The sequence below is a fragment of the Balearica regulorum genome, chromosome 2, assembly GCF_011004875.1.
Source record: "Balearica regulorum gibbericeps isolate bBalReg1 chromosome 2, bBalReg1.pri, whole genome shotgun sequence".
Taxonomy (NCBI): Eukaryota; Metazoa; Chordata; class Aves; order Gruiformes; family Gruidae; genus Balearica; species Balearica regulorum.
In genome coordinates, this window is record NC_046185.1 from 131,808,516 (window position 1) to 131,826,848 (window position 18,333).

General features: G+C 42.6%; 1 protein-coding gene across 4 annotated transcripts; it reads right to left on the minus strand.

Moving 5' to 3' along the window:
* Positions 1-190: 190 nt before the first annotated feature.
* On the minus strand, positions 191-17,966 carry NFE2L3 (NFE2 like bZIP transcription factor 3). Of its 4 annotated transcripts, XM_075745974.1 has the most exons (5): positions 17,899-17,966; positions 6,488-6,589; positions 5,443-5,526; positions 2,975-3,046; positions 1,327-1,407 (listed from the first exon to the last, which is right to left on the minus strand). In XM_075745974.1, exons 1-5 carry the CDS (start codon positions 17,905-17,907, stop codon positions 1,402-1,404), a joined length of 273 nt encoding a protein of 90 aa, XP_075602089.1. In that variant the 5' UTR covers positions 17,908-17,966; the 3' UTR covers positions 1,327-1,401. The 4 variants fall into 4 exon arrangements, with proteins under 4 accessions (XP_075602087.1, XP_075602088.1, XP_075602089.1 ...); XM_075745972.1 differs by having other exon boundaries at positions 191-3,046; XM_075745975.1 differs by lacking the exon at positions 1,327-1,407 and having other exon boundaries at positions 2,904-3,493.
* Between the last annotated feature and the right edge of the window lie 367 nt (positions 17,967-18,333).

Genomic DNA, 18,333 nt, shown 5'->3' on the forward strand with positions numbered 1-18,333 from the left:
TTGGTTGAAGTTCATGAAGTAGCGATTAAATAAATTGCTTGTGAATGCCAATTTGGATAGATGTGCTTCACACACATCTTAACTACCAGCAAGAAATTTCAGGGCCTTGCTAATGAACGTCTCCGCAATGAATTTACCCTATCAATTTGAGGCTGTGGCAAAACTGATAAAAGGAACAGATGCACACATATATTCAAAGAAATCTTTTAATATAAAATGCAGAATAAATTGTTTGAAATAGCTGATTTCAGTATCAGTACTTCAGTGCATTTTGCACTCTGAGGCAGTGCTTTCTTTTTAGAAAATACCACTTGATGCTACCGGTTACTGTAAATACAAGTGCAAATAAACAGCATGATTTACATGCGAGTGGCATAGTTTATTTCTTTAAAAGATTTCATTTGGCATTTAAACTTGTATTGCATGTATTTGTAGTTTTTTACGTGTTTGGTGCAAGTGCTTTTTTTAACATACCTAACCATAACGTTGCTACACTGTTGTCATACTGTGACCAGCAAGCTCTTTTTTTTTTAATATAAGGTTTATGAGGTTTGTTTATAAAAGATAGCAACAAATACTTTTTATATCTCGTTAATATTAGTAATTATTTTAACATTTACAAACTAGTATGCCTCTTAACATTCCTTCTTTAGTATTCATTATCTGTCTTTTTAGGCCATCTTTATTGCAGACCCTTTTCAGATTGTAAAATAGAAAAGGATAAGCTGTTGTGAATAAATGTTGTCTTTCTCATAGCACAAATAAATATCAAAACCAAAAGTTCTTCATTCAAAGCCACTATGGGAGTGTAACCTCGTTATTACAAGTACAGATAAATAGTAATTTGCTTCAATTTAATTTACTTTAAGGAGCTTGGGAAAATCTAAAAAAAAAAAAAAAAAACCCAAACCAAAACACCCCCCCAAACCAACTTTAAATCCATAACATTGAAGATACTTAAAAAATACCAGTTTTTAAAAGCTAAAACCCCCACACTTTAGTAATTCTCCTTGAGGAAAGTATCCAAATGAGGGGAAAAAGCAAGGTACAGAAGTAAATATATCACAGACTAGGAAAGAGAACAGGAACTTGTTCACCATCACTCAGTTTCATGGAAGAAAGCCGAGAATGATTCGGTTGCAGAGGATGAAGGTAAGGCAATATTGAATCAGATACTATTTTTCGGAGTGTATTTGCACATTGACCATGAGTTGTAAAATTACTTGGTATGTTATGTTTGCTTGGAGCTATGATGGTGACAGTAGTGAGGAAAAATGCACTGGCCTCCTGCGCCCCTCTCCTCAAAGGACAAGTAGGAAAAGCACAACAGTTTATCTCTTAGCAATACCTAAATCCACAGTGAATTTAAGGTGAGGATGAACTTGAGCTACAATTTTTCTTTCAGTGCTAAAAAAGAATAATAAGGTCACTTTCTGTATGAAGAATCAAGTATTCAAGCCTAAACCACGTTTCTCTTCCATGTGTAACTTTAAGCTGAAGCTTGCTTTTTTTCCCTGCTGATGTTCTCCTCCCTTCCCCATCATCAGAAACTAAATTCCTAGTTTTACACAGGCATATATAACTACACTTACACTGATGGCCTAGCTCCTTTATTCTAATTAAAACTAAACAGATTTCCTCATTCGGAAGCCTCAGCTGGTAGACCTTCTAACAGGTCACAGTCAGCTGGTTTGCCAGACCCTTGAATGTGCAGTCTTCCTCCTCAAATACAGTCTTTTCTGTTTGTACTGCTGTAATCACTGACCTCCAGTCTTCATGCAAATATCCTAAGGAATACTTCATTCTTTCAGGAAAAATAAAACCGAAGTGATCTTCAGCCATCTTTCTTCTGTTTCTGCTCATTTTCGCTATCTTGTTTCTGTTCTGATTTGACCAAGTGTTTGGGAATTATGAAAACACTGCCACCGCTACTGCAATGAATGACACATTGGCATGGGTTAACAGGTCTACCCTGGTCATCCCTCAATCTACTGAAGATGTCACAATACAAGTTGTGTAACTTTTGCTTCATCTTGCTGATTGATCTGCTACACTGAGAGTGCTCCTTTTTAAGGCTCTCCTTTTGTGTTTGAAGATTACGTATGTCTTCTTCCAAGTCAAGAAGTGCATTCAATTTACGTTTACGACAATTTTGGGCAGCAGCTTTGTTTTTTCCTCTTCGTCTGATGACACGTAGATGTGATACTTGAGTATCCATCAGATGGTTCTTTGCTAGCATAGTGTTGAAAGAGTCAACAGGCATGCTCACAATTTCATCTACCGAAAATGGTATTCTCAGAGCTTTTGCATCACTGCTAACATTTGTATCAGTAGAATTATGGCACCTATCCTTTACTTCATTGGGTTTCTCCATCCACATCTGCTGCTGATGCTCTGGAGTGGATGCTGCTTGACTTGGCAGCTGATTATAAGCGTGGTTATGAAGAAACTGCTGAAGTGTGGCTTCTCTAGAACACTGTGAATCACCTGGATATTCCACCTGTCCATATTTACTGTGTTCTTGCCTATGGCCACCACCAGCTCCTAAGCCATGAGAAGAAAAAGATTTAACATCGTTGCTGTACCCAACAGCACCTTCACTGCAGACTGAGTGAAAGGTGGTGCTGTGACTTGAATTCAAAGACAGACCCAAATCTGAGCCAGGTTCTTCAAAGAGCTGAGAAACTTCTATAGGATCAAAGCCTTCCTCCGAAGCCAAAGACATGAGTTTAATTTCATCGAAATTATCATCATGGGCTGTTAGGTTTCTAATGTCAGCAGCTGAAAACAGCCCTGTCAAATTTGACCCAGGAAGTAGTGATTCTGGATTTGCAATATTAGAGCTTGACTGAGGAAAAGACTCTTGCCTTTGTAAATGTCTCATTTCTGAATTTGCTTGGGTGGGGTAGTCTGTTCTTAGTAGCGTGGCATCACAAGGGCTGAAACAGTGGGAAAGTGTCTGGGTCAAACTTACATTATGGTGTGAGGATGATGAGTCTCGGCCTCTACTAGAACTAGCAACTTGTATATCTTCCAGTAAACTCACCTAAAAGATGACGGGGGGGAAAAATGGGATCTTTTATAAAATGAATGCCTCTACATTCCTCACCTACGCAGTCTTGATCCATCTATTTTTTTAATATTCCACTGTTTGAATCTATTAAAGTAAAAATTTTATACATTAAACTCTTCTTGTAGCTCTTCCGACTACTGTTTCCCATTTGTACACAGCACGACCTCCATTGGCATATGGCAAGAGGGAGCAGGAAGGGTGCAGAAGAAAAGCGACTGAAGGGATGAGAGGAGGAGGACTCGCAAAGGACAGTGTGGGAGTGATGAGTGTTCAGAGGTGGAGATGGCACTGCTGCTAAGTGTACATCAAACTACGTGTTCATCTGATCTGGTCTAAGAAAAGGTCCTTCTAGGAGGGGCGGTCCTGGTATTGGTTTTGATGATCATCTGATTCCAGGGTGAGCTGGTTCAAGGTGCTGATCTGTTAGAAAATTAACCTTGTAAAGAAGATAAATAGCTCACTAGCAGGACTGGACCAGTGAGAAAAGCGGTGTAAGAAAAGAGAGGAAGAGGACAGGAAGGGTAAGGTTGTGCTGGCACATTCTCACTGCTTTTCTTTCAGTTTATAAAGCTTTTGGGGCTGTGAGCTGCCATGTTTGACATAGCTCCTTAACTAAGGTCTACTGTGTTCAAATTTCAACTTGACTCCTTAACTAATCAGATTGGAGGAAACATCCCCCTGCAAATCACACCTTCTGTGGATGTCCTTTGACTTTAAATTACTAGTCAGTTTTTCTTTACAAAAATAAAGCTGCTGTATGATCCCACAGCCCTGAAGTCCAGACGATAAACGACTACCTCAGTAGCGTTAAGGCCCACCTTTTGTGGGACTGGCTTATAGTTGCTGTGTCCTAAAAATACAAAGCCACCGTGCAAGATTATGGCAGGGCACTTGCTGACAAATAGCGTAGTCATGAAATACATGGATACAAAAAAACTTGAGAATATAAATACATCAAGTAGGAAGCATATCTGATATGATTCCTCCATGGCTGAGCATCCCTACTGTGATGCAGGAAAGGACTTTCCTGACTGCAGTTCATTAAACAAACATTGTAAAAGCACTTTGCACGGGGAAGGAATGATGAAACATAAAGACCAGAATGTCTTAAATTCTCTACTACGCTTACTGGGAGCTCAGGTAACAAGAAAGTCTTGCCTTATTTATCCTAGGAAGTTACCTTATACTAGACCATCTGTAGTCTGAGAGACAGAGCTGGTATTTTCAATTAAGCCCTTGAAATATTCTTAGCAAGTTAACTATTAAAAAATCTCCCACACTGTAAAGACTTGGTACCTGGAAAAAAACAAGCAATCCATTTTCAACAGATAGATTGTCACAAGATGGCAGTGCATTAATAGTCTTAAATAAAATATGCAACTGTGTATTGTTATAGCTACATAAAGGCTACAGCCAAGTTCCCTTCAAATTATGAAAAGAACAGAGAAAACTAAACTGATGAACTTCTGAATCTTGTCAATGTGGAATCTCTTACCAAAGCTGAACATAGGAGGAGGCTAATTTATGGGGGGGTGGGGGGGTGTGTTGGGAACTGTCCAACCTAGAGATTCCCAAACTAGAGATAAACATGAAGTTATATGGAAAACTCTAATGACCCTATAAGGCTCCTACAATGGGAAGCGTAGGTAAGAGGCCCTTGGAGTATTGCAAAAAAGGAATGTAGGGAGCAGCTTCATGGTTAATGATTGCAGCCATGAGCTGTGGGAGACTCCGATTAAGATAACAACTTATTTTATTTGTAAAGATGGGCAGAAAGTAACCAGTAACATCAGAAGCCCAGAAGATAAAAAAAGAAAACAAAATGGTTTTGCCACTTATGCTGGCTGACTTATTTGCAGCAAAGATGGGTCCGTTCCTGACAGCAGTATCCTTGTAAGCACTTGACCCAATATTTATGGCAACTCTCATCTTTGGCTGCAAATGTTTAAGAGCTGCTAGTGCTTAATAACTCAGTGTTGCTCTAGTGAAACACACCAAGAACTGCTATAAAGACCAACTGGCATTAGGTTTCAGAAAGGGGTTTATTAGTTGAACTAATTAAGTTGTCCAGTGGCTCCATCCAACTTTGAACACCAGGTCACAGGAAAGACAGGACTTTGTAGTTTTCATATCCCAGACAAGTTAGCCGGTTAACCAACACACTGGGGAAAGTTTTTCAAGTAGAGCCAATGACAGCTGCTCTGAAAGGTGGATACTAGCATCTTTAACATCTTCAGGTAAGTTTTACTACATTGATTTTCTGATATATTCCCTGGTTTGGTTGGTTTTTTTTCAGATAAAAGAGTAAGTCATTATCCAGTAATCACTGTTTCCCAATCTATTAGCAATACATGTGTTTTCTCATTTACCTCTAGCATGTTTTCCATCTGCGATGACAAAAGCTGTAAATAGCCCTCTAAGGAGAGAAGGGAATCTACATGGTTGTGGTTGCTCTGTGACAGAAGAAACAAAAAGACTTTGTAAAAGCACAGATATTTTACGTCAAAATCCAAGAGGAAATAGAGGACAGCTCTGTGAAATGCTGCTGACCCTGCCATCAAGTCTTCATCCTGATGGGAGATGTCACGTTGCTAGAACGAGCAGAATAACTCCATGGCAGGAGCATCCCTGCTTTGCCTCACAACAGCAGAACTACGCTCTCTCCTCCCTGAGGCTGCACCTACCCACCATTGTGGAAAAATCAAGAATTTTTTCCAAGCCTAGCTGCCAGGACAGCGGCAAACAAGAAACCCAGATCTGGCAAGAAACCTAGATCTGATGTTCTCAGCTCTCATGAGGTCTCAAGAAGATTGAATGCTCTTTTCATCATAGCTCTCGTAGAGAGCTCTCAGAGAGAACAAAACCCAAAGTGCACCCCTTTCAGTTTAACATCAATAAGATTATTTCTCTGCCTTCTGGTTACAATATGCATGTTAAGGTCTGAACAATCCAGTTTCCCAAATGTAATTCTACATCTGAGTATTAACCTTTACACGAATGGTGAAAGCAGTATAATTTAGTATCCACATCTCAATTGTTTGTAGACCAAAAATATCCTTGCCCACAAACACAACAGCTTCATGATGAAGAAAATAAAACGAAATTGAAAAATGTTTAGTTGCAAGTGATTTCTGTAAATTTTAGAACATTTCAACTACAAAAAATATACTGGGGGGGCAGGGGGGCAATTTCTGAGAAGGTGTACAAGGGCATCATTCACAATGTATCATCTGAAGTCACTGCTCCTTTCCTGCCCTTGCAAAGGACGCTCCCAACTGAAAAGAGGAAATCAAATATTCCTTTCAAAACCATTCACTCCGTTTCTTTCACTACTCTCTATCTCAGTGATAGACCTATATCCTCCCTCACTTCCTATTCACAGTTTTCCCTTCTTCCATTTTTTTCTTTATTTACTTGATTTATGTCTTCCTCCTCCTCTCGCAGTTCCAGCTGATCACCTCCTTGGTGTGGAGAGCAGTCATCCAAAGCTTCCTGACGTGCTTTCAGGTCAACATCCTGAAAACACAAATAAAACAGTTCCATTAAGCAATATGCTTTCAAATGCACCTTTTTTCCCCCCTACAGCTATAGCATTTCAAATAAAATATACACTGAACACTTTGTTCACGTGGATGAACTGACTCTGTGTAGACTTTGGGGGCAAAGCGAGACCAACGTCAGTTCAGGAGTGCGGACATCACCTCCTCTTACGGTGCCCGGGCACTGAACCCATCTGCGGTAGAAATGGACATTCATAAATACTGGAAACGAATTCTTCTACAACACACACAAGATGTTGTGATTGTTGGGTTTGGGGGTTTTTTTGAAAGTTTGGGATTTCAGTGTCTTTTGGATGTCATTTTACAACAATGTATCCAAGTCAGATATATACTCAGTGATGGAGTCTTAAAATGGGCAATTATACCTGACCAGTGAGCAAAATCCCTCGTTTTTTCTTTCAGGAAAACAATCTCATTAACACATATTGTAATAACAGCTGTTTCCCCATCACTTCCATTTAGTTATTACTCAGTTCCCATTTATCCAAATGATGGGGGTTTTTTTTAATCTCCAGAAATGAAATAGTTCTGATGTAGTGGTCCCAGAAGCATTTTTCAAGTTATCTTTTATCTACAGTCATATCAGCAGACTTTTTTTATTTTTATTATAAGGCTGGTGTATTGCTAGGGTAAGAAGGAATTACTGATAAGGACTTTGCATATTTATATTTTTAAAAACTTTGATATTTCAGTTTTTATAGGGCAAGTCTGAGTTACTAAAATGTGAAACTCGGTGGAATGGCAGCCAGAAAACCAAGTGGCCACACTGCATTAGTTCCATATATCCCCAGCCAAATGCTACGGCAGGAGCAGAAAAGACAGCAGCAAACCTAACGAGTTAGTGTTCTGTTCTAAAAATCACAACAAATTTACTTTAAAGGTTTTATATGACAGCATAAACTATATAAAAACTTCAGTTGTAATATCATCAAAATGTGTTAAGAGATTTTTTGTGTTATTGCTTCATACAAAAAACACATTAAAAATTAAATGTAAGAAGGTTTAAAAATAGGACTCCAGAGTAAAATTAAATATATTTTGAAAATAAAGTAATATTAATTTCATTTGTATTAATCTATTAAAATTTCTTTTAAAATTATGAAAATTAATTTTATTTTTAACTTATTTTGTTTGTTGGCTTTCCATTTTTCTGTATTTTCTTTTTGAGGATTGGAAGGAAGCTTTCATTTTATAAACAGCCATTTCTAACAACAAATAGATATGCAGGGCACTCATCTGCCACTCTGATGTGAGAGGTACTTTTCTTCAATGATGCCCAACACAATTTCTAGCTATTAAAAATTCTGTTCCAATACAGTATGTCTTCTTTGTCAGCTCCAGCTGGAAATGACCAGATGACTTATTATTGCCAAATAGGAGAAAACAAATTTACTTTTCTAAACACACAAAAATACGGTCTTCCTCTATGTAGTAACACAGCAGGAGAGGGAATTTGGTGTACGGGACACTGAGTAAGTAACTACTTGAAACACTTAAATGAGTTCAATGGGGCTACTCATGGTATGAGATAGTCCCATAATTATATGTTTGCAAGACCAGGGCTAGTCTTTAATTTTACAAACAACCAACTTGTCTGAAGAATATGATCTATTATCATCCTAATTAATAAAATTCATCATCATCAAAAGCAGGTAAGAAGTCAAGGACAATCGCTATTAAAGACCTTAAGCAGCTCCTCTTGAGCTGAGTGGCCTGGGAAGCTGCTGCTGCTGAGACAGAGTATTCGGCTCCTGAATAACACAGCAAATTCATTACTCTACCGGCTGACGAAGAGGCAAATGCAGGAAACAGTTAGAAATGTAATACCTATAGTGTGACGCCTCAAAAAACCACCTGTGAGCACAGGTTTTGGATACAGAAAGTATACAGGTGACAACTCAATGGTTCCTATTAGAATTACCATGGGTTCAAACCTATTCTGCTGCCAGGGAAAAGAAAAGCCTGCGATGACTTTGTGAAGAGCCCACGGCGTGCCCTGCAGATCATTCGAAACCCTCCCAGTTCAACTTGCTTATGGTGGAAGCCTGCCTGCAGGCGATGCCAGCCTGCTGAAGTCTACGATGGAGGTGGTCCTTCCCAGCACGATCGTGAGAACTGAATTTCTGGTGTGCCTGATGGGATGGCTCCTTCCTGAAGGGAAACTCAATGCTCCTGAAGCTCACAGAAGACTGTCGTGGCTTTGGTTTCCCCAGGACATCAAAGACAACTGAATTTTTAGGTCTCTTCCTGTTGATACATAGAGCTGTTGACTACTAAGGAGATGGGGAATACTTCCGACCATTAATTTTAGGATTTATCTGGAGTCTGCATTGATTTTTATCGATCTCTTAAAAAATAATAATGTCTTCGACCATTTTGTCCGCTAAGACATAGTCAGTGTCTTGGTACCCTTAGTTTCCAGGCTGAAAGCCACCAACTGCGCGGCAGGATCACACGCCATTTTGTCCTAACCACCCTTTGGCTTAAGAACAGCACGGAGGTCAGAGTCTCCCTCGGATCTTTGCACAAAGCTCCTGCTGATGTGAATGGAGGTGCCGGTGGGGATGGGAGGGAGGCAGGGTCTCACATTTGCAATCATGACCGTTCACTGTAGTTTACCAAAGGGAAGGTATCATCTCAACGAGCTTAATAATGCTGCACCATGTGGCTTTGAAGGTTAGTCTTACTACCACCATTTCTTCCTCCAGCAGATGATATTAAAATATTCTCCTGCCTGCTCACACTGATAATAACTGGAATAAGTTATCCATCCTTTTAAAAAACCTCTTTTCACCACTACCAGGGCAGTTTCTGAAGAAGCACAGCCCTGTGACCAGCTTTTTGCAACAGTGGAGGTACAGATACAGCGCACGTAAGATTGTTCACAGTGCTAGTTTCTACGTACGGGATCATTTCAGTGAAACACTCTATGTGAAAATCATGTAAAACAACCAGAACCTTTTCCCTTTAATTTCTCAGTTTTGGCTTTTAACAAAAATCCCCTGGATTATGCTGTTAAAGATTTACTCTCTGACATTACACTTCCCTCCAGCTTATTAGTCTTTCCCAATGATGAAGGACAGCTGGAAAATACTGCTCCACAACTGAATGCTTCTTTGCATGTCCATGCATCACTTGGGATTGATTGCTGGACTATTGCTATGGGGAGAATAGGAGGGGTGCCTCCCCCAGAAACAAGCATATCATGGTTTTGAATAAGGCATTTCTGTAAAGATAGCTTAATTATGCAGTCTGAATATACATCTAATGACAAAAGGGATGAGGTGTAAATACTACTTACTACTGCACTGCCACACTTAGTGTTTCTGTCCTGTTCCTTATTTTGCATTAACGGTAGCAGAAGAATCACTGATTGAGTTATAGCAATACCGCCACGAGCCCAAGAGCTAGATCAGGATCACAGGTGGGTGCTCTCCATACAGAGAGAAAGGCTGATTCTTGCTGATTGTAGAAGACCTGCTATTACCACTAAACCCATTTATTGTGGCAGCCTTTCCACTTCTACCACTGGAGGGTGTGGAAGTTCACACCTCCCACAGCAGGGTGTTTATAAACTGTAAACTGCACCCCTACCTGACAACAACCTTTGAATTGCATTTGGAAGAATTTCTGTGCAAGCAGAAGGCAGAAGATTTACACTAAAAAACCCACCAAAAAAAAAAAAATCCAAGTATCTCAAATTCTAATCTTGCTTCTGCCATTTACTAGTTTTGCTTGGGCTAGAGAACATCATCTGAGACCACGTCTGATTTACTGAATCATCCATCAGCCTTGTACACTGAAGGGCTGGGCTCTAACTGTGCATCTGCCCTTTCCCTAAGGTCCAGCTTACCGCAGGTCAACTATCAGCTTCAGTTTCTCAGTCTCTGGAATATGAAAAATAGTAATTCATGTCAAATCTGCTATGTAAGGTGGTCCAAGAATCACTGCAGAGGTGAGAGAAAGTACGATTTTGCAGTTGGCCTGGCCTATGTTTAATTGGAAGGACGCTGCCTGCTCTGGCAGGTTTTCTTACTACATTAAAAATAAAGCCTTTCATTTCCAATTAAGTACATCGGAATATTGATCTCAGCATAAATCGGGTGCACAGTACATCAAACTATCCCTCCATGTATCTCCTCCCCTTGCTTCCCACACCCATGTATTATTTGTTGTCTATAAAACAAGGCGTAGGGAGCAGAACCTGTGAAGATACCAAAATACGAATCGGTCTACCGCAACGCACCAGATGGGTGAACAAGACCCCTCTCTAGGAGCAGTAGAAAGCACGAGCAAACTGTTTTCAGCTATCGATCAGCGCGCAGTTGGCAAACAGGGCTAAAACTACGCAGCTCAGGGCTACAAGCGCCCAGAAATACCTGAGCTACCTCCGGAGCCGCAGCAGAGCAGAGCAGAGCAGCCAGGGCGGTTTGCAGAGGGGTTACGGGCAGCACCGAGAGGCAGGGGGTACCTGCCCTTGCAAAGCTCTGTTTCACTGCACTCAGACTCTCAGTTACCTCTACAAATATCCCAGTGCTGGAATAAAGGTATATGACCACCATTATTTGCAAAAGGACATAATGTTTTGTGCTGATTACTCATGTATCCCGTTCACGTGCTGTCTGCTAATTCCTCCACATCACATTTTCTTTCTTTCAGTTGTCAAGCTTTAAATTGCTCCATTACTGTCATTAACCTTTGAGATGCTTTTCTGTGAACTTGGGTCCCTTCTCCTTTATTAACTGCACTTCTCTGCAGAACTGGCCCTCTCCTTGCTACTAGCTGAAAAGACCTGGCACATGCCTGGTGATCTTTGCCACATTTTAAATAATTAAGTAACACTTCCAGAAAATTGTCCCACACCATACAAGTTATGGAACAGAAATACAGCTTCTAGTAATATAACCAATAATTTCTCTGTACTATGTAGGATTAAATACGGTTAATAACGAAATATAATGATGGATAACTGTTTTCATATAGCTCTAAGGTTACCGATGTTGCTCTTTGCCTGTGTACTTTAAATATGCGATGATAATTAATCTTACCAATTGATATCTGCTTAATCTCAGCTAAAAAGCAAAATGTTTCTTGTTGTTTCTCTATATTCGTAATCAGCCCTAAAATATCCTGGAAAACACAGGAATGGAAGAACACTTTATTGTTTGAAATACAGTCAGGGTTTAGAAAGCATGGAGGGTGGAATGGAGGTTAGAAACACCAAATACCAAAATAACTTGTGTCACACATGGCTAGGCTGAAAAATCACACTAAACCATGCTAAGTAAGCAACGCAATTGAGTAAAGCAAATGGTGCATAACTGGGACTCCAAGCGTGGCACCTGTCAGATACCAAACGACACATCTACACCAAATCCTACTAATACTGTCTGGGCTGCAACCAAATGCACACCGTTCAAGGCACTCCTGCTTGTCCCAGCGAGTTGTTAGCACCTCTCTAACCACATGCATTTCGGAAACAAAAGCGGTAGGGCTCTACATAGCATGGCTCAGCTATGTCAGCTGTTACAAAACGCACTCTACATGTTCAGCACATAAACAGAATTAACACCAAATGGAGGCAGAGACGAGTATGAGTTGAAGACGCAGACACAAATAGTACTTGTCACTAATTTCAATTAAGACATCCATTTTCATGCCAAAGATGGCTTGATATGCCCTTCAAAATTAACCTTTTAAACTGCTTCTAAAACTAAACCAAACAGTTTTACACTCTAGCCAGTCCTGTGCTGGTGTTTTGCACCAGAAACTAATTTCATCCTACAGGATGCAACATCTCTCACAATAAATCTGAGTGAGGATATTAAATTTATTCAGTCACTCTTTCAGAGTGAGCACATAAAAAAGAAAGAGCTCTTTCTAACCCTCTGCTGTCCCTAAGCAACTTCTTTCTCTCTCTCTCTTCCTTTACCCAGGCTAGATTGTTCGTATATCCTCGTTGGTATGATGTAGTCACTAAATGATTCACTGAATAAACATACAAGTATCCAGGGACCACCCTTTCTGATAAACCTTTGTCCACAACTCAGTTCCATTTTTCTGATGTCTTCCCTTTAAGCCCTCCCAGGCCAAGACATTTTCTCAGGCATCCAGCTCCCAACTTTCTCAAGCTACCGGCCTCATGGCAATACCGAACGCCTGCCAAGCCGCAGCTCGGAACAGAGAGCGCTGTTAAAATCCAGCCTGATATTTTAGCTCCTCTGGGAATTGAGTATCTTCACCTTCCCTGTATGTCATTCCTCTTCTATTTTCCACATTTACCGCACTCTCACTTCTCCCTTATGCCTGATATTCCTCTCATCTCCTCCGGTGAACACTTCTCTTGCACACCCTATGCTTGCTCTCCAGGGAGCAGGAAAATGCTGGTGCAGGTCAGTCAGCCCCACACCACTGACTCCCTCTCATTTGACTTGGCTTGTTCAAAACCCTTGTGCCTCCCACAGCACACCGTAACAAAAATCAAAATCACGGTCTTTCAAGACAATACGTACCTCACATGTTTGTGGTTGTTCTCTGAGCCCACCTCTCTCTCAAACACCACACGGTTCTTCACACACCCTCATATTAAACCTAGGTAAGTTCCGGCTAGCAGGTAAGAGTAATCCATGAGCAGGGACCTAGCCTGTTTATCTATTTGCAAATGTCTCTCCACAGAAATATTGCTATGTCCTAGTGACCAGAGAGTTCAAAAGAAAAAAAAAAAATTAAAAAAAAAAAGAATTTGAAAAATATTCTGTAAGGTAAGCAGACAGCTTCAGTGAGACTGCTCTCAAATGGACTGGAGAAAAACCTTCAGAAAAAAAAGCTTACCTGGTTTCCATTTACCTTCACTTTACCAAACTTTTGACACTTACCAAGAAAAAAAAAATCCATAACTCAAACTATCCTCACCCAGTGTAAATACTTCAAATGGTGCCCAAAGTCTGGAGTGGATTCACCCCATCCCATGCTTTAATACTGTGAAACTCTGACAGCGTTCGAAGAACTGTGCTTGTACGAGGTTTCATATAACCTGACCCAAACTGGCCTCTCTAAACATGAACATAGAGACTAAAGTACAAACAATACAAATTATCCACTGTGCATCTTCTTCCTTAACTTTTGTAATTCATAAAAACCAGCAATGTTCTGCTGTTAATTACTAACTAGAGCAGGTGTGCTTTAATCGAGCACAGGAAATCAGCTCTTGGGAAAGGCTTCAAAATCTGTCATGGAGAATGTAACACATCCAGATATAAGGAACCTACTTGTTTTGGGTGGGAGCAGAGCCTTCCTCCTCTATCCCACCCTCAGCTGGAGTGTGTCCCAGGTACGGTGCGATGACCCAGCGTGGCAACTGCTGCCCTCGTTCAGGTACTGCTTCTTCTGCTGGCATGGGCAGCGTCAGTGCCTGGGGGTTCGGGCGATTTGGAAAGTGAGAACATTTTTACTGTAAGATTCAGGCCACGGGTAAAAAACTGAAGAGGTATGTAGTTCATTCCTGCTAATCTAAATAATTCCCCATGTATATTTCATGACAAAGAACCCATCCAATTTTTATACTCCCTTTCTTTAAATGTATACGTATATATACACACACATACACACATAGAAATAGCGATACACAGAGAGAAATGGAAAAGAAAACCACTGAATCAAGTAGGGCAGCTCTTAACTCTTGCAAGATCATCAGCTAAGACACTATTGTATTACAAGCTTCTTGAGACTTTCTATGTATTTGTGAATACTACTGCCATACGCACAGGACTGATGCCACATCTTGCAGCACTGAGGCCTCATGTTTCCCCACACACAGTTTTTAGGGTGCTCTGGAAAACAGGTCTCATTCGTTTTGCATATGGACTTGTGGTTCAACAGAACAGCTTTTAGAAGTGTTGTCGGGGCAGGTTTACAGTGAGTGCTTTTTCTGTGCCTAAAACTTCAAAATTTGCACGGCTATACAGCATCTCAATTTAGCATTTTCCATAACACACGTTCCTAGAGCAATCCAACAATAATTTACAAGCACATTGGGAAAAAATAAGCAGACGTCTAACTTTTTACCTGTGTGAGTAAATCAACATGACCTACTCACTTACGATCTACTCAGTGGGACCAACTTGTGTGAGTAGGTTTGAGTAGGACAAAAAAAGGTTTGGCACCCATGTTTTCAACAGCAGATGTCGGCATTCAGATAGGTGCTGAGTACATTGTCAGCATTTAAGGAGCAAGTGGTGTTCCCATTATAAATTCTTTCTTACAAAAACCAGACTGCAATCTGGTTTTTTAGGCAAACTGTGAAGAAGATGACTCCGTGGTGCCCAAACACTGTTGCATCTGGAAAAAAAGCAGCATGAGAAATAATCACCGCCAAAAAAAGACAAGGTTCACTCTTAGCTTTTTATCTATTTCCTTAGCAAACATGCCCACTGGAGTCTAAAATCTTGGTCTGGGGTATTCTACAAATGATAGGACCTGAATCAGCATTCATTACTCAGAAATTATTCCATTTCCTTGCATGAACTGATGCATGTTTTCCTGGCTATTCAAAGCAAAAGTTTAATGCTTTTTTCTTTTCTTTTCCTCTGAAGATGTAACTCACGGTTCTCGGCCAGGAACCCTGGTACCTTAATCTAAATCTTAAACATCCATGTGAACCAAACCTACAAGCTTTGATTCTGTAGCTGACCAGTGCAGAGGCATTAAACTAATGTCCTAATCCATAGCAGCACATCATCTACCAACCACCCGCTATGACCTGCTGTAGGTAACGCAGGACAGTGACTTATGTGGATAGGGTTCCAAACAAAACTTTCCAAATGTAGTCTCTGCTGTTGTACAAACATTCTTTATCCCTGGTCCTGTTACACACATCCATCTAAGAAAACGGGTAGCAAGACTCTGAGATCATGTGATTATTTTCTCCAATAAAAGGCATATTTCAGAAGAGCAACAAAATATTGTGGGGTTTACATTTCATCATCAAACTTACGTTTGATTACAGGAACGGACTGAATGAAATAGCTTGCTGGGAACATAGTGAATACAAAGGTTAGGGCTGATCCCACTCTGTCAGGCAGCAAACTGAGTGCAGGAACCCATCTGTTTGCTTTACTCGTCGTCAAAGACAAAGTGCTCGGGCTGTCCTAACACAGCATGACATCTCATCTCAGCACAGAACAGAAAAATAGGCCAAGCAACCGCATACAGTTTAGTATGCTCCAACGGCATGCTTCCGCCACTGAATTAATTTTCTTTTTCATCGGCAGTTGTCTTCCAGAGTGGTTTTAAATACCAGTTCCCTAAGGACGAGGATCAACATCGTGTTGCCAGCAATGCTCTCAGCAGGGACTGAAGCCCAATGAATAAAATTAATCCAGGGGTGGATGAATCCAGCTGCTAACTTTTCAGAACGCCACACAATCGCACAATACTGAGCACAACAAAACAATCACTTTTATCTGTTTACACAGGCTCCTCGTCCTGATCTAGCATGGATAAGAGAAATGCTAAAAATAGCTCGGGTCTATTTTTACAAAAGGAAAAATGAAGGTTATAAATCAGCTAAACAGCTCTGACATCCATTATACTGTTACAATAACATTTTGACAGCACAAGTAGACTTATTCAAACCTACAGCGGTCACCTTTAAAACAAAGATCAACTTTTTCCTCTGTGTTTCATGTTCTTGGGCCTATCACACACTTCAAAAGAGGTCTGGTGGAAGGGACACGGGGGTTTTCAGTTAGAAGTCCATTTACATTTTAGGTCAAGAACACTGCCATACCTTGCTCCAATCATTTTCTTACTTAAATCAAACGTGCTTAAGAGACAGGCCCAGACCTACATTTAGCAAAGAAATGAATCATTTTCTCTCCAGAGAAAGGAGTGATCCCTTACAGTTAGCGTATTGAAACTAGTTTTGCAAGTACTTTACAAAAATAAGCAAGCTAACACATGGAGAAATAGAAAACAAACAAAAAATTAAGAAGAAAAGAAAATCTATTGCACCAGACAAATTTAATAATTGTTAGTTGATGCTGGTCTGTTAATTTGTAGTAAGAACCGGCTATTCATAATGGTTCAAAACCAACTTGAAAAATGTTGGTAGTTCAAGTTGATATTTCAAAACGTACTGAACATCTGAGCCACAAACCCACCATCTTGGCACTACTGCATCTTTTGTATGCGCACACTGTATCACACAAGTCTCAGATCATAAACCAGTCAGGAAAAATGAAACTCTATGCCCACTAGCGACCTAACTCAGAAAAGCAGTCCCTGCAGCTGAATGGCTCGGCTAATCTTCAACTTACAGACGCGCACAGCTCTTCCGCAGGATGAGGGTCTGAGCGGGTGCACGCAGACAGAAGTGCAGTAAGGACTGCATTTTGCACGACCGAAATAGGGAACTCGACCATCGCTGCCCGGCACTTATTGCCTGAGTGTATTGTTCAAGACGCCACACTGATACTGTAGGCGGATCCAAGAAGGTTGGAGGATAGCCCTGGCACAGCAAAACTCCCACGATGTAAGAAATGTTCCTGACAAGTGTAGTTACGAGACTACAACATACACGTGCCCTTCCCGAACGTGAGGGGTGCAGCTCTGCTCCTCATCGCGATGCACTGCAGAGAAGTCGCATTTCTGCATCCGCATGACATTCTTGAGCTGCCTGCGTGCCCGCACGAAGAAAACCGAGGCGATTCCGGAGGAAATGCCACGCAGAAGTGACAGACCCGGCCTCGCAACCCTGCCTCGCAGGTGACGAGCGGCGCTGGGGCCACGCGTGTGCCCTGGCCAAGGCAGCTCTGAAAGGTTCACTCCGCTCGGACGCCTGGAGAGCCACCACCGGTCGCTCCGGCAGCAAAAGGCTGCCCGGCGTTACTGGACAGCACAGACGTGCCGCTTGCTTTGCTTTGCTTTCGCTACCCGTGACTCCCCCGGGGGGACGGGAACCCACCGCGGGAGAGGGGGAGCGCACGGGCCAACCCTGCCACCACCCGCAGGCGCCTGGAGGTGTCTCCCCTCAATCTTTTGGGGACGGGGGGGGGGTCTGGCTCAGAAAAGCGGTCCCCTTCGCATCCCCACAGCTCGCCCCCCTCCTACACCCCCAGGTCGCCCGCCCCGGATCACACCCCCTCCTCGCTCGGCCGACGCGGCGGGGCAGATCCGCAGCCCGCCGCACCGCTGCCGGTGCCCGGCCGGGACGTCCCGGGCCTCCCCCCGCCCCCGGGGCCGTCTCGCTGCCGCCGGCGCCCTTACCTCCGCCATGGGGCAGCCGCCTCCGCGCGGGGCCGCCGGCACCCCGTCCTTCTCCCGCGGCGGGGCGGGCAGCGCCGGGCCACGCCGCTCTCCCCGGGGCCGCGGCGGGCACCCGGCAGGGCAGGTCCGGCTGCCAGCGGAGCCCGAGGAGGCTCATGGGGTCGGTGACCCGTGGCTGCCCGGCGGCAGGCCCGCCGTCCCCACAGCCGACGCTCCTCCTGGGGTGCCTGTGCGTGGGGGGAAACGGACCGCCGCCCCGGCTCCCGCAGCCAGGCGCAAACCCGGCCCTCCGCCCCGGCTCCGCTCCGCGCACACACCCCCCTGCCGCCGCACCGGCCCTTCCCCCGGCGCGGGGGCGGGACGGGAACGCGAGACGCGGGCACCCCGGCACCCCCGCACCCCGGCACCCCCGCACCCCCGCATCCCGGCACCCCC